This window comes from Pan paniscus, chromosome 16, assembly GCF_029289425.2.
Source record: "Pan paniscus chromosome 16, NHGRI_mPanPan1-v2.0_pri, whole genome shotgun sequence".
NCBI lineage: Eukaryota > Metazoa > Chordata > Mammalia > Primates > Hominidae > Pan > Pan paniscus.
In genome coordinates, this window is record NC_073265.2 from 25,793,355 (window position 1) to 25,821,335 (window position 27,981).

The following is a 27,981-nucleotide window of genomic DNA, read 5'->3' on the forward strand; positions in this document are numbered from 1 at the left end:
TGTAGAGTTGGGGTCTCACTGCTATGTCACCCAGACACAGGAGCTTCGACCTGCTCCATTTCTGACCTAGGCCATTTCACCTGTCCTCACTTGGTGGTCCCCCATTCCAGGTTGGTCACCACACTGATGCCTAATTTAGGGAAGACACTCAATTGGCATAGTGCACGACAGCCCACAACTCCTGTGCTCAAGCAGTCGTCCCACCTAAGCCTCTTGAATAGCTGGGAGTACAGGTGTGCACCAACATGCCCAGCTTTCTCACTGATCTTGATTCTTTTTTTTTTTTTAAACCATTTAGGATAACTATTTATTTATTTATTTATTATTTTTTGAGACGGAGGAGTCTCGCTCTGTCGCCCAGGCTGGAGTGCAGTGGCGCGATCTCGGCTCACTGCAAGCTCCGCCTCCTGGGTTCACGCCATTCTCCTGCCTCAGCCTCCGGAGTAGCTGGGACTACAGGCGCCGGCCACCAAGACAGGCTAATTTATTTTTGTATTTTTAGTAGAGACGGGGTTTCACCATGTTAGCCAGGATGGTCTTGATCTCCTGACCTCGTGATCTGCCCGCCTCGGCCTCCCAAAGTGCTGGGATTACAGGCATGAGCCACCGCGCCTGGCCTAGGATAACTTATAAATACATCATGGATCTTTACCTCTAACACTTCTGTGTGTATTTCCTAATAATGGGGGAGATTATTTACATCATAAATATTTTACACAATATTTTATAATCCAATCTATCATTTGCATTCCAATTTTGACAGTTCATCCAATGATATCCTTTATAGCACTTTTTCCTCTTCAGTACAGAATCCAGTCTAGGACCAGGTATTATATATTTCATTGTCATGGCTCTGTAGCTTGCTTTAAACTGGAATATGAAATAATCATTTGATAAAGTAAATCTAATTTATTGAAGGATATAAACTTTGAGGTCAGAGACTTTGACAGTTCCATATATTGCTTATGCACACGGCCTGGAACAGTGCCTGGTACATGGTAGCTCTCGCTAAATATCTGATGAATAAGTGAGTTTTTTTGAATGTGAATGTCCATATTTTCTTTTTTCTTTCTTTCTTTCTTTTTTTTTTTGAGATGGAGTCTCGCTGTGTCGCTCAGGCTGGAGTGTAGTGGTATGATCTCGGCTCACTGCAACCTCTGCCTTCCAGGTTCAAGCTATTCTTCTGCCTCAGCCTCCCGAGTAGCTGGGACTATAGGCGCGTGCCACTATGCCCAGCTAATTTTTGTATATTTAGTAGAGACGGGCTTTCACCATATTGAACAGGCTGGTCTCGAACTCCTGACCTCATGATCCGCCCGCCTTGGCCTCCCAAAGTGCTGGGATTACAGGCGTGAGCCACCACGCCCGGCAAGTGAATGTCCATATTTTCTTAAGAGGAGTTGGTATAAGTGAGTTACATTGGTCTTTGCCTCTTAAGTAGAATTTATATTATGTTTAAAAATTCCTATCTATACAAATAATTCAACATGTTGTTTTTTATAAGTAGATTTGTGTGCATAGAGCTTAAGTGTTCCTTAAGGGCCCCCCCCCCCCCCAGCCCGTGCTCCCTGCCCACAGCATTATCTTAAATCCCTTTCATCCCTGTACCAATTTAAACCTTTTACTGTTGTTTGAAAGTGAAATGGAAACCCAAGCTCTTCTGGCACGAAGATTGGCATCCAGTGTGACTGTCCTCTGGGCAATGCAAAACATTTGCTCCCTGCATCAAGGGCTGTAATGAATCTGAATGTTCAGATACAACTAGTAGTCATGCTGAAAAAAAATGCATGCTGGATCCTCTGTCAACATGATGACTGACAGAATGTACATGTGGTAGGAGGCTCACTGATATGATTTCAATCATAGCTCTGCAAATGGAATGCCCAGAAAAGCTGTCCATCAGTCACAGAAATCTCCACCTTGCTCCAGAGGGCCCATTACATCATTTCTACATTGTCTGAATTGCAGTTTGTTGATGGAACTGAAGAATGGCCTAGCCTCTTGCTAGCCACACCAAGGATCTCATTTCAAGGACTAGCTTGTGAGAGTCCATCTGCTCTACACAACCTACTACTCTACTCTTAATACGAAATTAGGGTCAAAATTACCAAGTGTTCTTAAGAGTGCCTTGCTCATAGTGCAGGTCATCCATTTCTCCATCAGCCAGGAAGGACACTGGTGTTGAGGCTGACACACCTATCAAGGAAAATAAGTACCATGGCTCCTAGTGTTTTGATGAAACCTCAGGTGTATGGCCTTCTAGCCAATTATCTGTGGTTTCACATTGTTGGAGCATTTGTGGTATTCTGGCTGGTTGCAGCTCTCTATCAGTTTGCTGTGGCTGAACCAAGAAAGAAGGCATACACAGATTTCTACAGAAATTACGATTCCATGAAAGATTTTGAGGACATGAGGAAGACTGGTACTTTTCAGAGTGCAAAGTGATTTTGGAATATAAAGAATTTTGAGGGGTTGAATTACATAGAAGTTCATTACTGACCTGTGTTCCTGAACTATGAAACATGAATATGTGGGCTAAGAAATCATTTATTTAGGTAAATAATTAACGAATTAAAAAAAGAATACCTTGCTCATGGTGTAATAGGAATAGAAAAGAGCTGGACTCAAGGTGTATATATAGTTTGATTTTATCTATGTATAGAAAAAAATTTTGCAGAAAAGGGTTGGAAGGAATAATGTCAATGTGGTTACTATGGTGGCTTCCAAGTGATGAGATAATGCATGATTTACAGTATCTGATCTTTTGTTGTTGGCTACGAAAAACATTTTTCTTTCATGATCATAAAAAAGAAATTAAGTTAAAAAAAGAGAGGTGTATTTTTATAGCCTCACATTTAAAAATGAAATCTAAAGAAACTGATTAAAATTCCAAGCCATTTTGTACCTCAGTTTCCCCATATGCCAAGGTGGTATGATAATGGCAGTTATAGATTACATGATGGCACTACATTAGATAACTGTAAAACATACCTATATTTTCTCAAAAGAAAGGAACCTATTATTATTATGATATCTATATTTATTTCAGAAGGAATTCTTTCCCTTAACTCTCTATCAATTATGGAGAGGGAAAGGGTTATAAATACTGACTGGCCTCTTGCCCGCTCTTTTGAAAGTCTAACCCAGTGGGAAGGCAAAATAGAGTTATTTATTTATTTATTTTTTGAGACAGGGTCTCACTCTGTCACCCAGACTGGAGTACAGTGGCATGATCTCAACTCACCGCAACCTCCGCCTCCCAGGCTCAAGCAATTCTCCTGCCTGAGCCTCCTGAGTAGCTGGGATTACAGGTGCGTGCCACCACACCTGGCTAATTTTTGTATTTTTAGTAGAGATGGGGTTTCACCATGTTGGCCAGGCTGGTCTCAAACTCCTGACCTCAAATGATCCACCCGCCTCAGCCTCCCAAAGTGCTGGGATTACAGGCATGAGCCACTGTGCCTGGCCAAAATAGAGTAATTTTTTAAGTGAAGGGATTTATATCTAATCTTCATCGGACATATGCTTCCAGCTCTAACTTATGTTGAAAGAAGTGCTTATTAAGGACAGACTTGATTCCTTGACTCTCATTCCTCTCCCCTCACCCCAATAGAAACCCTCTACTCCACCCAGGCTGGAGTTCTTTCAACATAGCTTCTTTCAATTTCTGAATTTACAAATGTGAGAAAACCCTCAGAACATAGTATGCATATTTTTGCAGAATGGTCTTTGGGATAAGAGTGATTGACATCTGCAGAAATTACATCTGAAGTTTAGTCCTGTAGGAATAGGGTATACAAATTGTCTGCAATTTATCCACCAGTCCCTGATGAGCCTGAGAGAAAATGTAAGACTTCAGTTTTTCTTCAACAAACATGCTCACACATCTCCCTTTACTATAACACACAAACACTCAAGAGAAATTGTCCCTATAAAAAAAACTACTTTTTGTTCCTTAACTTTGTCAAATGTAGTGATAGTGAAAGTGCACATGCCAATTAATAGCCTTTATCATGTGCCAATTGTGTCCTGAGTGTGATTCAGAACAGAAGAGGTATATGAGCTCTGATTGATGGGTTTATAAGCTAAAGAATAAATTGGGGGCCTTGTGCAGTGGCTCAAGCCTGTAATCTCAGCACTTTGGAAGGCCGATGTGGGCGGATCACTTGAGGTAAGGAGTTTGAGACCAACCTGGCCAATATGGTCCCGTCTCTACTAAAAATACAAAAATTAGCTGGGTGTGGTGGGTGCCTGTAATCCCAGCTACTCGGAAGGCTGAGGCAGGAAAATCGCTTGAACCCGGGAGATGGAGGTTGCAGTGAGTTGAGATCACGCCACTGCACTCCAGCCGGGGTGATAGAGTGAGACTCTGTCTCAAAAAAAAAAAAAAGAAAAATGGGTTTTTTGCTATAAGGTGCATAATTAAATAGCATGTAAGGATTTGCATTGTTAACCTTAGTAAACACGCATAACTTGAGAAGAACTAAATACAGTAGAATAATGGTAATAATAATGATGGTTGATGCTTACAGGTCTTACACTCCTCTTTCAAGAGTACATGAAGAATGTGATGTTCTAGACTTTGGAATCAGCCCTTGGCCTTTGCACATACCTGGTTTACAATATTGACTTTGTAAGACACAGTGCTACTCAAAATGCGGTGAGCAAACTAGCACTGGTCCTCAAACTTTTTGTAATATGTCATGATGTAGTAAGTAGAGAAAGTGAAAATAAGCCTTTAGAATCTTTTATGTTAATTTGTCAAGTAATTGCATGTCTATTGGATCTCCTAACAAACTGGGGGCTTACATTTTATGTGTGTCTTTTTAAATTTCATTTTTTGACTAATTCATTTCTTATTTTACAAATTTGTCCATCCATGACAAATTGGGGAAAAACTAGGAACTCAAAACAGATAGTTTGATAAACACTATTCTAGAATGTTGTAAAATAAATGATGAGTTAAATAGAAGCCACTTCTACACTGTAGTATTCTTACCTGGAAAGTGGATGTAACAATAGTACTTCCCTCCTGGGGCTGGATCTGAGACTTAAGGGAAGATATATGTATGCAAGGTGCTTAGCACTATTCCTGCTTTTGGTAAATGCCCTCCAAAACATTAGCTCTTAGTAATATTGAATAACAAAGGCTTGAGGAGGTGTCATTATGTGCACATGGGACATCGTTTGTTTGCAATGGCTTTTCAATGAAATCCTCCATCTACACGTGATCTTCTGGAATCAGACCAACTGATTTCACAGATCAAGAGTTCATTTACCATTGACTTCCATGAAGGGACCAACATTTGGCTTTTGATCTTCCCTGACCTTTTAGCATAACTACTTCATCATTATGGTGTAAAACATCCTTCCATCGCAGGATTCCTTTGTTTTCCTTAAGTCATTAAGCTGAGTAATTGCTGCAGGCCTAAACAATTGAATTATTCTGATCTTTATTGTTTGCTAGGAGCTTGTATTATTTGGGGGCCAACATAAAAATGACTTGTCACTCAAGGATGGCAAGTATAGAGACATAAACTTTGGTTTCAAGAGATATATTATTTAAGGTGGTGGCCCATTGTACAAAGTAAAAAATATAACATCTTTTCTAGTCAAAGTGGCCAAAGAATATTTTTCAGAGTGTGTTTTGGCTACATGTCAAAATTGAAGGTCATTGTCCCTTTAACAGTCATCTGGTGGCCAAAGAAAGCAGCCAGCTATTTCAGGCCGTTTCACAGAATAAATGCGTAACTGAGGATAATTCAACCAAAAAGTTTTCTAAATCATTTTTGAATTACAATGCAATACACACAATACAATACAGTGCAAGAGAGAACATGAGGCTTTATACTCAGAGTAACTTGGGTTCAAATCATAGTTTTGCAACTTAGTAGTTGGACCCATCATGTAAGTCCTTACTCTCTTTGAGTCTCAGTTTCCTAATCTGTAAATCAGGGACTATAAACTCTATAGCATAGGGTCACTGTGAAGATTAAGTGAGATAAGGTATAATAGGATAATGACTATGCATAATAGGAGCTCAAATAATATTAGCTCCCTTCTTTTTCTCTATCCAGTTAATAAACTTCAATTATTTTTTTTAAATCCATGTGATAACTTTGAGACTCCATCAAAAGAATCAGATTTTACAACATATAAAAACAATATGTCAGTATTTATTTTTTAAAACATGCATTGGCTCTGGCAGACTCAGTGAACAACAGTCTGTTTGAAAACATGACTGACTCTTTCCAAGGTCAAACATCCTCAACTCCTTTTACTCTGCCTAGAACTCTTTGCTCCAACCAGAATAACTTTCCCATGCATGTGACTGGCTCATTCCTACTTTTAGTCTTTTGTGTTAGTACCCTTCGTGAAATGACCTTTAGATGCCTTCCTGCCAAACTCCATACTCCTTTAAAGTTGTTCAACAGTCATGTCATCCAAAAATTGGCAGAAAGACATCTAGTTAAGTGATTCACTCTGGTCCATCCAGGACTATAGGTTCTTCCAGGGAGCTGTACTGGTCCCCAGTTTGACACATTTTCTTGCTGATTTCCTCTACCTTTTCCATATTTTTAGATTCTTTCTCCCATTGAGGACATTCAGAATTAGAGAGGCTATCAGTTGCTAAAGGCCACACATTTTATGGCTGATTTTAAACAGGCAGCCTGTTCTTTGGGTTTTTAGTTTGGTGTTTTCATTTTGTGATTCTACTCCATTTAGTGGGGAAATGGTATTGCTGGCTGACTAAGAAACAGTGTGGAACTTCAGAAATGGAGAGGCAGCTCTAGAAGAAGTAACAGCAATAGATGAGGGGCATGGGATATGATGAGAGATGAGAGCAAGCTGGAGGAGGCTAAGGGAGGGAGAAAAGATGCCTCAGAGGAATAATCAGCTTATTCTAGCCATTTCACATTACAAGAAAAAAAAAACCTAAACAACAACAACTAGAAATTTTTGCTTTGCTTCTATTTTGTGCCTAATAAACAACACCACTGTCACTGCCAATGAAAACAGCAACATAACTGTGGTTTTTTCCCAGCACTAATTCTAAACCATCTACTGGATTTGGGTCAAAATTATAAACTGCCAACATGTTAAAAATAAAAACAGAAAAACAAACCTGGCATTTTTCTGAAGGGTTGTGATGGTGAATGCAGGACAAGAGCCAGAGAGAAGAGCTGCTATAAAAATAACTGGTGTAACACACCAGGGCCTATTGGGGGGTTGGGGGTGAGGGGAGGGAACTTAGAGGACGAGTCAATAGGTGCAGCATACCACCATGGCACATGTATACCTATGTAACAAACCTGCACGTTCTGTACATGTATCCCGTTTTGTTTTTGTTTTTGTTTTAGAAGAAAAAAAAAACTGGTGCAAACATCCTTGAACTGCTGTTTTCTATAAAAATCTGATGGCTGTGAAGGAAAGAGTAAAGTTGGGAAGGGGAAAGGAATGAGGATCAAGTGGTGTCTGCTTATCGTCAGCTAGCTTTCATGTAAAAGTCATGGCAGGGTCAGCAACAAACTAGCCAGGTGGCAACTCCAGGCCACGCTGCCATAAATAAATAGTTATGTACTAATGTCACACAATCAGAGCTAGATGCAAAGCATATGGGAAGAAAACATTCTGATGTCAATATTCAGGAAAAACTATGGTTGTTAAATTCAGGATCCACTGTTGGTATTGGATTTTGAGATGCCTCAGAAAATTAAAAGTAGTGAAGTTTTTAAAAACCCAGGCTAAAAGATTCTTTGAAATGTACAATATTCCCTTTAATAAAAAATCCTTAACCTTTGGCTTAAGACAGTGTGACTATTTGATGTAGTAATTAAGCATTACTGAAAGTTGGCAAGAGCACTGACTCTGGAACCAAATTTCAGGAGTTTAAATCTTACTACTGCTACTTATCCTCATGACCTCTAGAAGTTCCTTAACCTTTTCATGTCTTAGTTTTTTCACTCTGTACAAAAGGGAAGAGGAGGATAACAGCAATAGTACCTGCCTCGCAGGAAGTTATGAGGATTAAGCGAGTCTGTGCATGGGGAGCCTGTAAAACAATACCTAGTAAACGCCCTGTCCATTTTTATCAAGTAGTCTTACTTAGCCTATTTATTTATGGCCAAAACCGCAGTTGCTTTTGCACCAACCTAATATTTCACATAGACTATCCTCTAGACACCGTGCTATATAATCTTTTATTTGTACCAGCCTATTAATCTTAAAAACAGCCCATGCCCGGGCAAAGTTGCTCATGCCTGTAATCCCAGTACTTTGGGAGGTAGAGGCTGGAGCATCACTTCCGGTCAGGAGTTTGAGACTAGCCTGGTCAATAAAGCGAGACTTCATCTCTAGAGAAAAATTTTAAAATTAGCCAGGTGTAGTGGCATGTGCCTGTAGTCCCAACTACTCGGGAGGCTGAGGTGGGAAGATTGCTGGAGCCCAGGAGTTCGAGGGTGCAGTGAGCCACAATGGAGCCACTGCACTCCAGCCTGGACGACAGAGTAAGACTCCATCTCTACATCAAACATACACAAATAAAACACCTCCATGAATTAAATCAGTTTTACAGACAAAAGAAATGAGGCTTCGATGGATTAAGGAATTTATTCAAGGAGGTATATCTAAAACTTCCAACCCAGGCATTATTCCAGATGAAAAATTTTAAACCACTTACAGGTTCTCTAAAGTCTAAGCACCTTTGCTTTCGTTTGCTTAAATTGTTGAAATCAGAAGAGAAACACAACACATGACCTTCTAAGAACCAAACAGATTTTAGAAAAGAGATTAAAGGAGGGACTGATATCCCAACAAATTGCTTTAGGAGAACTGAGATCCATTCATAATGCATATGGAAAACCAAAAAAGATTGGCTCATTACTCCAAACATTTATTGAGCGCCTACTATTTTCTGAGAACTGGGGTTACAATAAGATGCGATTTTAGACCTTGAGCAGCTAACTGCAAGGAGTGAAAGTGACTTTTTTTTTTTTTTTTTTTGAGACGGAGTCTCGCTGTCGCGCAGGCTGGAGTGCAGTGGCGCGATCTTGGCTCACTGCAAGCTCCGCCTCTCGGGTTCACGCCATTCTCCTGCCTCAGCCTCCTAAGTAGCTGGGACTACAGGCGCCCGCCACCACGCCCGGCTAATTTTTTGTATTTTTAGTAGAGACGGGGTTTCACCGTGTTAGCCAGGATGGTCTCGATCTCCTGACCTCGTGATCCGCCCGCCTCGGCCTCCCAAAGTGCTGGGATTACAGGCGTGAGCCACCGCGCCCGGCCGAAAGTGACATTCTTTACTGCCGGCTGTTTGATGACGTCGGATTTGTTTCAAGTCTGTTTCTCAACAAGGACAAAACTGTCTTCCACGCGATGTACAGAAGTTGTAGGGCTTCCTCAACACAAGCCAAACTATGTTTACAGCGACCCTAGTGAGTTTTCCTGCTCGGACCATGACAGACTTGGTAGAGTGAAGACATGGTTTCTCGGCAGGCCAGTCTACTCTCCGAGGAGCGCTCAAACTGGCGCGTTAAGAAGTGTATTCAAATCGCGCGCTCTGGCAGGGGCTTTCGGGGGCTCACGCTGAAGGATCGCGGGGCACTCGTGAGACCTGCCGCCTGGTCTGTGCGTCAGGCCGCCCTGGCTTCTAGTAATTGGGAGAGTACAAAGCATCCCTTGTTGATCCTTTGATCCTAGGTGGGCAATGCCCTGGATTCCTACCTGCCTACTGAAACTCTGGCGCGGCGCCTTTCCAAGGGCGACCGCTACTTCCTGGTTGGTTTGCCCTTAACTGACATGGCGGCTAGTTGCCTTCGGCCGCACCACTGCGGCTGCTCAGTAAGCCAAGCTCGGGCACTCTGGTGTACAGCCCGTCCCCGCCGCGGAGGTGCCGGTGGAGCCTGGGACCGGGCGAGTCTCCGCCCCGCTTTTGCAGCTAGGGGTGTGTTTCAGGGGGGATTGGGGCAAGCCAAGCAGGCGAGGACCCGGGCCTGTGCCGCTTTGCCTACCCCTCATCCCTCGGCACCAAGGCTACTTGAGCCCCAGGGTGTTTTTTCCTTGTTCCCGCCACCTCTTGGTCCCTGGCCCAACATGATACTGACCAAAGCTCAGTACGACGAGATAGCCCAGTGCCTAGTGTCTGTGCCGCCTACCAGGCAGAGCCTGAGGAAGCTGAAGCAGAGGTTTCCCAGGTAAGTGTCCATCTCTCCCCTCTCACAGCCCTTTGCCTGCAGCAGCAGTGCCTGGGCCGCCCAGGCAGCGCTTAGGAACCACGTGTCACACATTGAGTGGGGAGGAACACCAGTGTCAGGCGTTAGGAGGTCGAGGTTGGCGAAAAAAGGTTTATTCTTTCACTCGCCTTCCACACAAAACTCTTAACGGTGAGTTCATGGCAGCCTCCCAAGGCCTTGCAATTAAATTCAAGTCAACAGATATTTATGGAAAACGTGGTACGTGCTAGGTGATGGGTGAACATAGTAGGTGCTTCATAAATGACCAGAGGTTAATTGACAGATACTAGGAATGAATGATGGGTGGGAATATGAATTGTAGATTCGAAAGGAGCAAATGGAGGACCCTTTTCAATTGGCCGTTGGAAACAAACAAGGGAGCATAGGGGTAAAGCGGCTTCATACTGTTTGACTGTGGCTTGTACTGTTAACTGTGGAATTAAGTGACCTCAAGGGTTCTCAATCCAATCAGAGAGCAGGGTACCCAGGGATTCCACTCTTGGGTCATTGGCCATTTGAACAACCAGATCTAAAGTTTCTCCATATATGTTATGCATACACACATTCCGGGTGTATTTCATACTTCCTCCCCCAAACACTTCTTTTTTCAGCGATTTTAGAATTATCCAACTTTCTAAGAAAGGACTTTGGGAATTATGTAGATTTCTCATTTTAATGAAGTGGAAACTGAGACCCAAACATTACATGAGGAACCAGTTGAGGACAACCAGGTCACTGTATTTATGTTGTGTTAAAAGCAGAGAATGTTTGTTTACTTTTTTCCTAATGAAAAACCAAATCCAAACCTGTACCATTTTGTTTTGTGGCACTGAGCATGGTTATTCCTAATGGAGAGCTTCCCCATCCTTGACGTATTCAGTCCCTGAACAAACACGACAGAAAGTAATTTCTTGAGAAAAGAAAGGTAATTGGATAATAGGTATCAAAGTACAAATTGAAGCATAAGTTTAAGTTCTGTTATGACTTCGCTTTTTGAAGGACTTGGTTTTCCTAGTCTGTAAAATGAAGGAGTCTCTTTTCAATATTATCCAGATTTGATTTAGGGCAATATTTATCCCTTTATAGCCTTTAGTATTTTATCAGACTTGCTAAGAAGGAACAAAATTGACACATAATTTAATTTTCTGTCATTAACTCTTGCCAGTTCTGCACATGAACAGTGAAATGGGTGAAGACTGGTCAGCCAAGGGAATAGGTAGATTTTTCTGGGCAGTTTTAAGAAAAAGCATACATTTTGATATTCTCCTCTCACTATGTATGCAATCACTTGTAATTTTGCTTTTCTTTCTCTTCCTCTCCCTCTTTTTCTCTTTTTCGTTCTTTTCTCTAGCAAATACCTTGTCTTCTCTATAATAAGTAAGTGTCTGTTACTTTAATCAACACTTACGAAAGCCTCCCTTCCTGTGTGACACCATGCTGTCTGGTGTATTCTCTTATGCTCTTTTCTTTCTTATTCATGATATACTCAAATCTTTTTCACTTCTCCCAAATGCCATACAGGGAATAAATAACAACTCTCCTTCCACAGGAAACTTTATTTAGAGAGAGCTGAACTACTAATCCGCAAAAGAAGGGATTAAAGAACTATTTAGGGCTGGGTGTGGTGGCTCACGCCTGTAATCCCAGCGCTTTGGGAGGCCGAGATGGGAGGATCACTTGAGGCCAGGAGTTCCAGATCAGACTGGGCAACGCAGCAAAACCCTATCTCTAATAAAAATCCAAAAAATTAGCTGGGTGTGGTGGCATGTGCCTTTAGACCCAGCTACTCAGCTACTCCAGAGGCCGAGGTGGGTGAATCACCATATCAAGGTGATTGTTACCTTGTTACATTACAATCCATTGGCCTGTTTTGAACTTGAATGGATCTTTTACCCATGCCTGATTTGTTATCATTGTGCATTATTCCTTTGTAAAATGTTGCTTGTGAGTTGTGCAGATCTTACAAATGTCACCTTTTATTATACAATATCAAAAAATTACATTTGTTAATATCATCTCTAATCTCATCAGAAGTCTGTAAGATTTGAAGCTGTCAAGCTTGTGGTGATGGATATGAGCATTCCAGTATTTGAATTTTCCCTTGAAAGCTCAAATTTTATCATTGACAACAAATGCTATTAGTTGTTTTCCTTGAAATGACAGGCTCACATTGTTTATTTTTGAGAAAGTGTCTGCCAGATACTTAAATCTGAATAATATACTTTGTTATCATTAATTCAAATAAAAATGGTGTTCCCTAGAAAAAGTAGCTAGTTCAGCTCTCAAACAATCATACAAGTGCTTTCCTGGGAGGCAATCATCATACTTTGATATGAAGTATATGTGCTTTGTATTTACTCTAGTCATACAGAATGTTAAAAGGTTGTGTATTCAAGGGTTGAGATTTAATGCAATTAATAAGCGAATATTCTTAAGTGAAAGTCTTGTTTTGTTTTGTTTTGTTTTTCCTGCACATGTGTGGCAGTGAATACAGTGACTACTAGTACAGTTATGATGCCTATGATTTGTGCCTTGATTTATGCTCAGGAGCTGGCAGTTTTACTCACCATTGTTTTTGTACCATAAGTCCAAATGTGAATACAGCGCAAAAGGAAAATAATATCTTGCTATTTTTATAAAAATAGTCGTGTTGACCCTGTAGACCTGTGAGAGGGTCTCAGGGACTCCAAGTCCACAGCCACACTTAGACAATCACTAGCTAATTCAAATCAAAGGATAATTATGTTTTCAAGGATTTTGATGTATACTGACAAATTTAAAAAAATTGTACTAGTCCTTTTACTAGCAGAGCATGAGAGTCTCTGTCTCTGCAACTTTTCCAGTATTGAGAAGAGTCATTATTTAATCTTTAATATGTTCAATCAAGAATGACATCTTGTAGTTAGCATTTTAAAAATTATTATAGGTTGTACCTTTTTCCAAATTTTTTTGACCACTTAATTTTCCTTTGAATTACCTGTTTGGTATCCTTTGCCTAATTTTCTGTTGGCATGTCTGTTGTTATTGTTTATTGATTTATTACTTATTGATCTGCATATGTTCATGATGTTGGTCCTATATATGTCATATTTGTTGCATAAATTTTCTCGTTTGATTTTAAATATTGTTCTGCTTTTGATATGGTTAACTTTTAAATGTATGCTTTTTTTTTCTGACATTTTTGCCTTTATACTTAGGAAGTTCTTTTCTATCCTAATATATGAAAGAAAAAAATATTTCACCTAAATTTTCTTTTAGATTCTTTATGGCTTTGTTATTCTTAATTTTTAAATCTTTCTGGCTGAAATTTATTTTAGTAAATGCTGAGAGGTGAAGATGTAGCTTAATTTTTTCTCCAGCTGAATTTTTCCTCTTACTGTGACTTCTGGGGTAACCTCACTTCTTCATGGCTTGTTTTGACTGAAGTTACAAAATTATGTTTTTTCAAGTCACTGTGTTTTACTTGGTCTCAGAATCCTTCACTTTAAAATGAAGGAGTAGGACTTTGTGATCTGTAATATCTTACAACTCCAAAATTCACCGTCATTCTATTCTTTTCGTTTCTACAGTTTTACTATACAGTAAGTCATCATTTAATGTCTTCGGTAGGGCTTTGGAGACTGCAACTTTAAGTGAAACAATGTATAATGAGAGCAATTTTACCATATGCTAATTGTTATAAACAAGAATTAAGTTCCTATAGCATATTTCTGGTCATAATAACATCACCAAACTTCTAAATAAAGACCCAAGGCTGGGCGCTGTGGCTCAAGCCTGTAATCCCAGCACTTTGCGAGGCCGAGGCAGGCAGATCACGAGGTCAGAAGATCAAGACCATCCTGGCTAACACAGTGAAACCCCGTCTCTACTAAAAATACAGAAAATTAGCCGCGCACGGTGGCGGGCGCCTGTAGTCCCAGCTACTCAGGAGGCTGAGGCAGGAGAATGGCGTGAACCTGGGAGGCAGAGCTTGCAGTGAGCTGAGATGGCGCCACTGCACTCCAGCCTGGGTGACAGAGCAACACTCCGTCTCAAAAAAACAATAAAAAATAAAATAAAGACCCAAAACACATCTAATATTAAACATTGAAATTAATGTGAGCTTAAACAAGTAAGATAATTATTTACCCAATTTTTGGTGAATCAGTGAGTGATGGTGGTCATAGTGGTGGTGGATTAAATCTAAGAGTATGTGTTTGCAAAGTGAAATTTGTGAGAAGCACCTCTTACCACCATGTGTTCAAAAGCAAACAACAGCCTGTTCAACAGAGCGAGACCCTGTCGCTTCAAAATAATTTAAAAATTAGCCAGGTGTGGTGGTACATGCTTGTAGTCCCAGCAACTCAGGATGCTAAGGTGAGAAGATTGCTTAAGCCTGGGAGTTTGAGGCTGCAGTGAGTTAGGAACGTGCCACTGCAGTCCAGCCTGAGCCACAAGAGTTAGGCTCTGTCTCTAAAAACAAAAAACAAAAAGCAAACAATAACAAATGTGGTGAGCTTGCTGAGCACTTGTGTACTGCATCTTTATTGTCATGCGTTTGTATGATTATCATAGATTTATGAATTTTTATTTTACAGTAATTTGTATTTATTCATTTATTCACTTATTCACTCATTTATTTACCAACCCGCTTATTCCAGTTTAGGATTCTGAGTGGCCTCTGGCAGCTCAGGCTGCAAGGTATGAAGCCATCCCAGCACGGGACACGCTCACACACACTCCCATACTCACTCACACTGGGGCTATTCAGACATGCTAGTTCTGCAGATATGCACGTCATTGAGATGTGGAAGGAAACCAGAGCACTGGGAGAAAGTTCACGCAGACGTCAGGAGAACATGCAAACTCCACACAGACAGTGGCCCCAGCCAGGAAACAATTTTTAAAAATTCTCATCAACTTTATAACAAAATAATGTTGAACAAAATAACATTATTTGAAGACTTTCTGTAATGGGCCCTTTGGCACCTGAAACATAGGACATACTACATTTGAAGTACTTGCTGAGGACACATTTATTGATTGACATTTTTTAATCTTTCTTGTGGACATTCTTAGAAGCCCCTAGTCCAATCAGCTGTTACTTATTAGGTTATACTTTACATTATAATTTCCTGCCCAAACACTACATATATATTTGATTATTTGTTACTTTTGGGAGAGTTTTTGGGATAATTTTAAGCTTGCAGAAAAGTTGCAGAAATATTAGAGAATTCTCATATACCCTTCACCCAGCTTCTCTTAATGTTAACATTACCATGGTACGATTGTCAAAATCAGTAAGTTAATTTTAATGCAATATCATTAATCTACAGACACATTTTTTGAACTTTGCTAGTTTTTTCACTGATGTCCCTTTTCTAGGATCACACGTTGGATTTAATTGTAATATCTTAAGTCATTTCCAGTCTGTGACAGTTTCTTACTATTTCTTTGTCTTTTATGATTTTGACACTTTTGAAGAGTACTGGTCAATTTTATAGAATGTCCTTTCCTTTGTGTTTGATGTTTATTTTCTCATGGTTAGATTGAGGGTAAACACTTTTGGCAAGAGTACCCTGGAAGTGATGATGTGGCCTACTTAGTGCATTACATCAGGGTCTGTGACTTCATATGCCTTATTATTGGAGACGTTAACCTTATTCACTTGATTAAGGTGGTGTCTGCCTTGGTTTGTGCTCAGGAGCTGGTAGTTCTAATGTTACTTTTATTATTATTATTATTTTTAAATTCTGAAGCTCTTTAATAGCTTTATAATCAACAAATAAAACTAATGGTGTTTTATAATAGGAAAATAATTTTGTGATATATGACAATGGCATTGCTTCATAAGGACAAGAAGAAAAATTGGAAGTGTACAGTAGAACTAGTATGTTTTACTATAGAGTCTTACATATGTATTACTTGAGAGTGGAAATATAACCATAACTTGCTAACCTGTACTATGACTCACAAAACAGGCTCTACCTGACCAAGCTACAATTACTGACTAAACCTGAACTCTTTTATCACGAGCTCATTCAGCCTCATGTGCTCAACCCATACTCATAAACTCTGTTCCAGAAACTGCCGAGTTGACAAAGTCTGACCAATATCTAGTAGGACCACCTCATGACTAGTTCCGGCTCCTAGAACCTTCTAGTACCTCTTCCCTAATTCTTCATTTTGAGACACTCCACAGTTTCCTTGGTGTGGGTTTACCTTTGAGTTTTTTTTTTTTTTTAACTATTACAACTGCACTATAAAGTTACTATTGTTCCTTTTAATAAATACCTTGTGGGGATATACTTTGAGACTATGCAAATTTCTTGTTTCTCGTCACCCTTTTTCCCATTGATTTTAGCATCCATTGACTTTTTCGTGAAGCAGTTATTACTGGTATTTGCCTAATAGTGATTCTCTATTTCTCTCACCAGAATATTCATTTAACCAGTGTCATCCACTGCCACCATTTTATGTGAAACGAACTACCGTACAATTAGCCCACGATTTTCATTGGTATTTGTGGAGTTTTTCACCACTTATTAGCATGTGGTCTATAATAGTGTGCTCACTATGTTTGTGGCACTATTTGGGTATTAAAACAACAACAACAAACAGCAACAACAATAACAACAAAATAGCTGGGCACCTGTAGTCCTAGTTATTCAGGAGGCTGAGATGTGAGGATCACTTGAGCTCAGGGTTTTGAAGTTACAGTGCATTGTAATTGTGCTTGTGAATAGCCACTGTACTCCAGCATGGGCAACATAGCTGTACTCCAGCATGGGCAACATATTTCTAAAAACAAAATAAGACAAAACAAAATAGGATAATGTAGTAACTAATTTTGGATAGCTTGTAGTCTGAGGAAACTAGTGTAAGACACATCCAATAGCTATAAAGTATTAGAATCATAGAATGTTAGAAGCCAAAGGATTCGTTGAAAAGTTAGTTCAGATATGGTTAAGTAGCATTCTTAGGATTCAAATAAGTAGAATATACCTTGTTGGGAATTATTTTGCTAGTAGACCAAGCCCTCTGGCACAAGTTTAATTTTTCCTTGAGTTCCCTTAACCATATATTGGTTATTTAGTCGCTGTACTAATGAATCAAACTCATGATACCATAAATCGCTAAGCAAATAGATATCTGTATCATTTTGATATATCTTTGCCCTTAGAGATCCTGGCTTAGGTTTTTCTAATGGTGTTTTCCACATTTTGAAGCATGTTTTTTTTTCTTTTTTTCTATCTTGGCCCATATCTCCTACTGTCTTCCTACTCTTGGATCATGACATAGGCAACCATTCACTCATATGAGGTGCTTTAAATTGCTGTTCCTAGTAAGATCTCAAAAGTAATAGGTAAAAACTTGTTTGAATGGTCATCCTGTGCTTAAACCAATGTACTTAGTCATCTTCTTGAAATCCTCACCTCTCTTTACCAGAAAATGAGTTGAAGCTGGCCATATTGTGTATTGTGCTGTGTACAGTGTTGAACTTAGTGGTTCTTGGTGGTGAACTTAGGAGTCCAATCTGGTAAGGAGTGGAGTAGCTAAAAAAACTTGCTTGGGACAAGCACAACAGTTTCACTTGGCTCTTATGCTTATTTGAGGTGGCTTGGTTTACTTGGTGCTGCCATTGGTTATGGTTGTCCTTTTTGAACAATCCCTCCCACCCCCAATAAATGATGCATTTTAAGATGCCTGCTCTTTCCAGAGGGAGTCTCGTATTCCATTCTTCTTGCCTCCTATTACAGTTTGTTCCTGAGAAATGACTTGGCTCTATCTCTTTTTATCTGAGTCACAGTTGTCTCATCTGTAAAAGGAGAGGTGAAGTCTGACAGCTAGGAAGTAGAGGAAGCAGGATATCAAACCCAAGTAAAGTCAGGCTCCAGAATCTCTTTCTCGCTCTGTTGTCTCTTCTTGTTCAGTTCCTTAAGGCTGTGGTGACCGTGAAGTGAGATAAGGCATGTAAAACAGCACAGTGTAGAGCTCTCCGTAAGTTTTTAATGAAAAGTAAATATGATTTTTGTTAGAAGGTAGTAGCTGATCTACAGTAGAAGAAGTGTCTGAGCAGTAACCTTTTGAAACATAAAACACAATTTTGCTTTGAAACAAAGTGCAGTAGATTTACAGAAAATGAAAATGTTTATATGGAACAGTTGGTTGTATGGCTGAACACGTAAGATTTGATTATCAGTTGAATACTGTATCGTTAACAGAAACTTCTTTAAGTATTTCACAGTGATATATAATGGCATTTAAAAAAAATTTTAAACCTAGATTCACTGATTTTTAAGAATGAGGGAGCATTGCAATGCATAATTAATACCGTAGGGCTTGGTATACTTAATTGAAATACTATTCCTATTGGCCTTGTTTCTCTCAATTGAAATGAAAGTTGATTCTCAGTTTGTGCTCAATTTTCTACACTTCTGATAATGTTGTGGTGGACCTGAGTTCCAGAATAATAAGTGAGAATAGCTCAGAAAGAGAGAGAAAGGCTTTTATTGAACTGGAAATTCTACTGATGGTTTTGCCATAGAAATAGAATTAATTTACATGATCTTTAAAATTAATATTCATACACCCAGGAAGGATATCTAGGGTTATTTCTGTATTGATCATTGGACTTGGTAGGAACGTCTAAGAAAAGAGTATGATTATTTCATGTGTTTTCTTTAGTGATCTTTTACATTTTTTTCTGTATTATTATTATTATTTTTTTACTTTGTTGCTACATTGTAGCTTAGCTTTAAAGACTCTTCTGAAAGGTTATTATGTTAGTGTATGGCCCCTTCACTTTCTAAAAGAAGTGTTTAGCTTTTATTAGATATTTGTGCATCTTTGCATTGTGTAGCTGCGAAAGGTATATGAGCTTGAATTCTTCGCAAAGGAGTATTTGAAGAAAGCCTCAGATAATGTTATTCTAAGAAGAATCCACATGCTATAATTATATTTCTTATTAATTTGGGGGGAATTTTCATGTGATTAGAATATTGGCTTCATTTAAAAAATCTATATTCAGGCATCAAACTTTAGTTTACTAAGTAATAACCCTTACCAGAATGATTGCTTGTGCAATAAGGAGAAATTATATATTTCTCTAGGGGAAAAAAAGGTTCAATAGAAGTATAGTTTAATAATATTTTATTATTTAACTTTTGACAAAGTTGACTGAATTTGCCATTGTTTTTATTACACATTTTGTACAGTTTTGCCATATTGGTTGAATTTTCCTTAGAAACAAAACAATCAATATATGTTTTACTAGATTAAATCTGAAAAGTGACCTTAATATATGAAGTCATGCTCTGGTATAAAGATCATACAGAAGATAGGTAAAGAGTAAATGCTTCTTTATTTTTAATTGTCTTTTTATTGAAGGGAGATGTTTTCAAATGTATACTTGAAGATGTTTCTCCTTTCTCCATTCTGCTGTCAAGTTGCTTAAACAGTGAGCTGTATATACAGTGAATACATTTAAGCTGCTAGGGTGAAACTCCTAACTGAATGACAGTTCTCCATTTCTTTTTTCTTTTTTTTTTTTGAGACGGAGTCTTGCTCTGCTTCCCAGGCTGGAGTGCAGTGGCGCCATCTCGGCTCACTGCAAGCTCCGCCTCCTGGGTTCACGCCATTCTCCTGCCTCAGCCTCCCGAGTAGCTGGGACTACAGGCGCCCACCACCATGCCCGGCTAATTTTTGTATTTTTAGTAGAGACGGGGTTTCACCGTGTTAGCCAGGATGGTCTCGATCGGTCTCGATCTCCTGACCTTGTGATCTGCCTGCCTCGGCCTCCCAAAGTGCTGGGATTACAGGTGTGAGCCACCGCTCCTGGCCAACAGTTCTCCATTTCTTAGGGGAACAGAACACAGCTAGATCCTGGATTGTTTGGTCCATGGGTTTGAAGCTAGAGTAGAACAATCTGTGACCCACGTATGAAAGATGGTACATGCTGATCACAAATCCAACCCTGTTGTAGCCACTTTGGGGAACTAATACCTGCTTCACCTTTTCTTTCCTCTCTTCCCGTCCCTACCCTTTCATGAAACATATAGTGAAGAGTCAGTAGTCCGTCTTCGTAAGCCAAAGCTTCCTTCATGCCAAGGAACAGTGACATGGCTTGTCACTTTCAAGTTACGTCTCTTGGCTGAAGGGTGATCTTTTCTATTCATTCTGGCTTCGTGACAGCAAGTAAAAGTTTGTTTGCTTTTTTTAACCTACTGTGGTGTTCAAACTGTGACCTCATAAATAGCTGGGATCTCATTGAGATAACAAGGACTCTGCAATTTTTCATCCAAAGTAAAATGTTAAATTTTCTCAGGACCTATTTCTTTTATGTGTTTGAAATACTATGATTCAGTTGCTAAAAAATGTTTAAAGCTATTATACTTAAAGCAATAACTTCAAGACTATGAGAATAAATATTTTGAAACAAAGCAATTCAAGTAGAGGAAAAAAGTAAGGTAGATTCATATCTCTTAATATAGCTGTTCAATGAAATATGTAAGTACTTGGTCTTTCCCTGACCAAACACCGGCCCCTGCTAATTGAGGCAATTCTGTGCGAAGCCCAGTCTTTTTCTGAGGTTGTCCTGGGAGTAGTCGTCATATCCAAGACTAAGATTTAAAATACCTGGTATATCATCATTGCTCCCCACCCCCAACATATACTTATTTTTAATTATTTTCAGTCACTGTTAGTTAAGGCCTATCATTTGTTCCAGGAACAAAAAAGGATGAGATATAAACTCTGAACTTGTGTTTATTCTGTTACATGAAATAGGAGGCATAGCAGACCATTGATATTTACAAGGTTTATCACTTAAGACTATTGAAAATCCCCAAGTTTGCAGTTAGCACTATATAGGATGGGAAAGGTCTACTAAGCTTTGGGATGCCGGTGTTGGCTAAGCTCACTTACCAGCAAACTGACTTGTGCATCCTCAGATCAGCCTAGTATGAATGATCCAGATTTATACTCAGCACATTTATGAATCAGTGTTTGTCATGTATATTTATGATTATTCTCAGATAGAACTTTGTTTAATCTAGGAATGTTTTAGGATGAATAGAGATGCAGGGTGAAAATTTTGTGGTTGGACATTCATGCCTGTGGCACACCTTATCTTCCTGTGATTCTGTAGCTGATGACGTGGTTCTATAGGGCTCTTGTAAGTGGCTTCTCTTGTGGTTGAGATCTGGGAGGTGAAGAGTCATTTGAATGTGTCTTCTACATTTACACATGAAGTTAGACTGGCACTTTTTAAAAAAAAATTTGTTTCTGTCTACAGTTCTCTCAAGCTGATATCATCCTTTGCTTAAGGTATATTACACTGCTATTTGTTTTTGCTGATAATATTGGTAGGGAAAGCTAATAAAATTTGAAATTAACTTACACTTCGAGCCCCATTTAGCTAAGATGGTAAATGGACTGGGAATATGAGGCAGACTGTTCCTTGTATAACGTTAAAAAGCCCACAGACTCTTCCAGCCTGTATGTAACAGCCTGTATGTAACAAATAGCTGTTTCCTAATGGATGAAGTTAAAATTATCTAGATTCTCATTTTCTGAGGACAACTAAAATATATAAAGATAAAAATACATTTAACCTCAAGTTTATAACATGTTCAGTTTTTTATTTGCATGTTGGTGGGTGCACTTGGAACTCTCTACATGCAGATAGATCATAAAAGCTTGCTTGGGAGGGACCTGCATACCTCTCTTATTATTCAGATTCAGTGACTTATAAAGCAAGCCAGTGTTAGATCAAGATTGCAGTTAGAGATAATTTGGTCAAATCTGTTAATGTTGCAGATGCAGAGGGAGGAGTCCTACCCAGTGATTTCACCAAAGTTCCACATCTGGATGCAAAACTCTCCATTCATGCTTTTAAATTAGAGAACAGACTCCCATCCCTCTAGGGGCCAGGCAAGTATCAACAACAAGTGAATGAATGAAGCTGACCTGGTTGGTTTTGCAGCTAGGTGAAAGTACAGTTGTGTGTACCAACAAGGCAGTGGCCACTTTATGCCAGCCATCCAGTGCCATGCAGGAATGTGGGCCTGGTGCTGCCAGGCCTTCTACTCTTTAGAAAGCAGCTCTAGATCTGATTTTTTTTTTAAGAAAAAATAAAATATCCTGAGTTTTAAATGTTGTCAATTTGTTTGAATTTTTAAAGCGCTGTGTGGGCCAACATTTTCCTGGCCAAACAGAACAAGTCTGTGGGCTGAATTTGGCCTACAGCCAGTGGATGCTGGTGCTCTTTCCAGCTTGTGAGAGCTGATGGTGAGCATCTTTTCCAGACTCTACAAACCGCGACCTCACATTGGTAGCTTAAAATTCATCCACAGTAGGAGTATTTACACCACAGAAATTGGCAAATGGTACAACCTGGGCTTGCCCCTTCTCCAGCCCTACCACCCCTCACTACCAAAGGCAGTTGTTAAGCCTCACACACCACTGCATTCTATCGCCAGTCTGAGACTTTTGTACCTTATGGCTCCAAGGGATGTCTTTCATAGATGTTTTTAAACCCCGTTTGTTCTGATTTTTGTAGCCTTTTTTCTGAAAGAGACTCACACTACTACCATGTGTAACTCATTCATTCTTATAAGATTTTTGTCATTGTTGGGTTGTTGGGCTTTCTCCTTATGTTTCCCTTACTATAGTTAGCATGGGAGTTGGAATTATAGTCTTGGGTCTTAGGAGGAGTACCTAGTATATTGTAAGTATTATGGTACATTCATAATGGACATTTGATTGAACTTGCCTAAAGAATGCTGCTTGATTTTTTTTTTAAAGCCATATATACATGTCTCATTTAGAAAAGTGAATCCTTTTTAAAATTGATTAATTAGCTAAGTTTAGGGACATTACAGTGATTCCTGTCTGTTGGAATTTAGAAATGCTCTAGTGGTACACCCGAGGGTTTATCATGTCAGAAATTATTTCTAGAAAAACTCAAGCTCAGATGTTACATTTTCATTTGGTAGTTATTCCAGTATAAAAACAGAGGGAAGATACCTAATTGGTAAGTTTCTTCACTTTTTGGTGCCTTAGAGTCCTTATTTATAAAATGGAATTGTTATGAACTTGAAATAAGATAATACATATAAAATGATTAGCACGGTTCCTGATACTACACTGGTTGCTACTGCGGTTATATTATTGGAACCATTACTTAATCATGGTTGCTTGTTGCAGTGGTATTTATGGTTATGATAGTTAGAGTCAGCATATTAGAACTGAAAATATTTTGCCTAAAACCACCCCCTTCCGAGTATTTTCTTGTCTACTTTTCTCAAATGCAACCACTCATATCTGGAAGCTGTTTTACTTTCTTGTCTCAACTTAGTAAGAAGGGGGTTATGCATTTATGAAAGATACTTGAGTGAGTACCAGGTTTAGAGTCAGGGTTTCTCTATCAGGAAGTAGCTTGACTCCAGTAAATATGTAAGTTCAGGTGTAAGTCTTCCAGGGCAAGGAGATTTTATAGGATACCCTAGATCATCACGTCAGTGTGAACATTGATTTAGTGTTCAATATAGTTATTAATCAAATTTGAAGAATGAAAGTTTTTATTTTGTTGTTATTATTATTGTTATTTTTTGAAATGGAGTCTCGTTCTCACCCAGGCTGGAGTGCAGTGGCGTGATCTCGGCTCACTGCAGACTCCGCCTCCTGGGTTCACACCATTCTCCTGCCTCAGCCTCCTGAGTAGCTGTGATTACAGGCGCCCGCCACCATGACCGGCTAATTTTTTTGTATTTTTGGTAGAGACAGGGTTTCACCGTGTTAGCCAGGATGGTCTCGATCTCCTGACCTTGTGATCTGCCTGCCTCAGCCTCCCAAAGTGCTGGGATTACAGGCTTGAGCCACCGCGCCTGGCCGAATGAGAGTTTTTAAAATGATCTGAAACCATTCATCATACTAACATACTGATTGCGAAAAGACCTTGTGGTAAACACAAAGAAGTTGCATAAACTCTTAAAAAGAATGAATTGATTATTCCTTAAGACTTTGGTTTTACTAATTACGATGTATTCTAGAATGGTGCCTTCAAAGATTTCTTTTAATTTATCTTATTTTTGCAGTTCTGCTAATCACATAATTGTAATAGTAATGAATTGGGCAAGACAGTAATTTTTCTCCTTTAGTTTTCATTGTATCATAGAGCCTATCTTCCTCTAGGTTCTAGATCAAAGAGAGGGTTTCAGGTTTAGACCTACTTCAGTTAAACTGCTTAGGCCAGATTTGAATAAAAGTATTAAAACAGGTGAGATGTTTTTGCATTAAAAAAAATACCATTCAAAAATTTGAGTGACACTTTGAAAAAAAGTTGCCTATTCCCAAAGACTATGGAAGCAAAAGCATAATTATGCTATAGATTATATTTTAGGGACAATTACTTGCCATATAACTCTTCTGAAGCATGGAAACAAGACTTGGTTAGTTGTATTTCCTCTGTTAGAGGTGTGTAAGGAGTCTAGATTTGGTTCATAGTCATGAAAAATATTTTATTCATGTGATAGCTTTTTGGAGGATTGTATTCTGCACTGTATTACAATGGCACAATAAATTGCTGAATATACTGTCTGCTGAATATGACTTTACCATGAAAAATTTGATGCATGGAGAAGGAAAGGTTGGAATATATCAACCTTTTCTGACAAGGGACTTTGAATTTTGACCTAATACAGATGACCTTTGTGCGCAATAAAAATGAGCTTAATCTTGAGGTTAAGGTTGAGGTGAATGGCAGGACAGCGTGGTGGAGCTTACACTGACTGGAGGTGTATTGGTGCCTATGTGGCTATTGGCTAAATGGGAGTCCGGCACTTTAAAAAATTTTTTTTTAGCATTTCAAGAAGCTTATTTATAGCAAGTTGTTTGGCTCTTTAATACCACCCCATTTCCTCAAAGCTCAGCTTTCTGTTTAGTTGTGGTAAGTTCATCTGTTTTTATGAAGTTTACTGTTTCTGAGTAAAAGGTATGACTGTGCTTTTATTTATTTTCTGTTCCATAGATAAGCTATAGAGAAAAAAATGTTCTTATGGCTTATGGAAAAGACAACTGACATATGTAACCTTGGAACTGAAAATAAATGTTCTTTTAAGAAGATTTTTTCTTTGACAAGTTGAACTTTTGTCATCTAACTTTGGAACTGTCAGGAGAATTTTTAAGCAGTTTGTGCCTTTATCTAGATTATAATTAAGAGAATGTGTGGGATTTATTGTCTTGAAAGGCTTAGATGATTTACAGAATGGCTATTGCCTTGGAAGTTCCTTTGAAGTGCATTGGCTAATACACTTACATTATAATATAATATAATATAAAATAATATGATGATATAAAGTATTTTTAAGGTTTTGCCCACTGTACCTAGAAGGAAAATTGTTTTAAAACATGAATTTCTCTATCAAATATTTTGTTTTCAAATACCTCCACTGATTTGTCATAAAAGAAATTACACCTTAGTGAACATCAGGAAAAAACCTGCTCATATTATAGTACCTGAATACCTATTGAATAGTCTGCCCTAATAATTGGTTGAAACAACAAATAGTTGAGGAGAGTGCCAGAGAGTCTAATGGAAAGAACTTCTACTCTTTTAATCGAGCCTGCAAAATATATTCCCTGGGACTGATCAGCTCTGAAGCACTGAGGTTTGATGATTGGAATGGCAGGAAACCATGCTTTCAGGACATAACGAATTGACGAGGCCATCCATCATTTGTTAGCATACGCTGAAAACGTGGGCTATGTGTGCAGAGGCCTGTGATTTAGTAAATACTTGGGAGATGAATAGAGCTTACACACAAGGGAAGATATTGCTGTCCTTCAGCAGCCTGAGACCCAGGCGCCTGCTGAGAAGGCCATCTGACGGCACATCATCAGTAACTGGCCTGTCACAGTCAGCGGTGCCCACCGACCATTGCCAGTATATTAAATGCATTTTTAATATCTGCTTCAGTAGATTTAATGAAGAAAATTTAGTTTCCATACTCCGAGCACTGCTTCCTCAAGTATTCTAAAGAATGAACTCCTTGCCTACACAAAAAAGAGGGAAGACCATGCTGGCAGCTAGGAGAGTTGATTGAAAAGGAAACTCAAACAAAATAATTGCTAACAAAAAATATATTTAGTAGAGTCAGTATCTTGTTGATGTGAAAAAAAAAAAGCTCATTTTTTTTTTTAAAGAAGTTTTGGATTAAATTTTTAGCCCCTAATTCCCTTGTCTCACAAGCTCTCTCCCTAGGAGGATTCGACCTGCTGGCAAAGGAATATAAACCTACTGCCCTGAAAGGAAATATTAGAGGGGGAATATTATGGTTTGGCATAATTTGCCAAATTTATGGATAGAAAGACTCCATTTTAAATTACTTTGTGTTTTGATATACTACTGTTGATTCTTAGGATTTTTGCATGAAGATATAAAGTGGAGTTTTTCTTAGTTACTTCCATATTTTTGAATATTGAACTTTACTTGTAAACTTATTAATTAAGGTAGTAATTTTTGCCTGGTATGCAGAACAGTTCAAAATGAATGTAAAAAAAATTAGTTGCCAACTTGATATAAAGGGCTCTTATGTATTTCTTATGCTGTAATGTTTCTTTAAAAATTACAATTTTTAAATGTTCTATTTTCAAATTCGGGCAAAGTGTGTAGATTCATTCTTTTAAATGAATTTCAATGCTGACATTATTTACTACAAAACAGCAAGACAACCAATTAGATGTAGTTGCAAACATGCACTTTAAACCCCTCTTTAAAAAAAACAAAAAACAAAAAAAAACAACAACAAAAACAACCCAGAATATGCTCTCATGTTCACAGAAGAAGAAGCTACAGAATGGGACCTATAAATCTGATTCCTGCATGTGTCAAAACAGTAATGTATTAAATGCATATTATTATAAAAATTTAAGACATGTCTTAAACACACTTACATTTTTATAACACGTGGCAATATTAAATAATACCTTTCCTTGTTAGCATCTGTTTGCCGTCATTGTTGGCAAGACCTATGATTTATTGCTTAAATTAATGACCAAGACCATTTTGGACCTGATATATGCCCCTAAGCTTATTACATCACTAAATAAAATAAAATGTATGCGCCTGTGACAGAGTTATTTTTATAATTGTTTATCCCTTTAAGTGCCCTATTCAGTGATTCACTGAAAGGTTCATAATGGTTGGCTTGTAACCAGAAAATAATCTCAGAAAGGTAAAATACATTGCTTGTTTAGAAATAAAATGCCAGAGTGATGGTGATGATAGGGGTCCCAGCAAGAATTTGCAATGCTCAAACTCTTTCTTTTCTCAATGCTCTCAGTGACCTCTTACTGAATTTTTTGATACATAACCTCTCTACCACCATCCCAACTCTTAAAGCTATCTGTTAATGCTGGCACTCACTTTCATATAAACCCTGCATTATGGCTAAAGTGGTTTTTTGCTCAGACATAAAGCTGTAAGGGTTAAATTATTCTGTACTTAGGATTTTCCAGGTACCATTATCACCATGCATTAAACTGAGCAAGATTATTTTCCTATTTTTCATTCTTTTCTTTTGGGAGATTGGAACTTTACTATTTTTTATATTGAACTGTATTTGACTTCATCGTCTTTATCTTTCCTTTCTGAGGGTGCAGTATGATAGAACCTTCACTATTTTTACAATAACCTGTTATTCATCTAAAGTCACTCTGCTGCCTGACTTGCAATACAATATTATATGGCTTTGTGGTTTCTTTGCTCCAC

At 38.6% G+C, this 27,981-nt stretch overlaps 1 protein-coding gene across 5 annotated transcripts in view; it reads left to right on the top strand.

Annotated features, from left to right (window-relative positions):
- Positions 1 to 8,779: 8,779 nt before the first annotated feature.
- The window catches only part of CDIN1 (CDAN1 interacting nuclease 1), a 231,398-nt gene continuing 212,196 nt past the window's right edge, over positions 8,780 to 27,981 (top strand). For 2 of the 5 annotated variants that reach the window (XR_008621131.2, XM_034938498.3), the window contains exon 1: positions 8,781 to 10,190. Coding sequence is in view for 4 of the 5 variants with exons in the window: in XM_034938498.3 (XP_034794389.1) it covers positions 9,796 to 10,190 (395 nt within the window). In the remaining variant the exon portion in view is untranslated. Of the gene's footprint in view, positions 10,191 to 27,981 lie in introns of all 5 variants that reach the window. The other 3 variants (XM_008969815.4, XM_008969816.4, XM_008969814.4) reach the window with 2 other exon arrangements.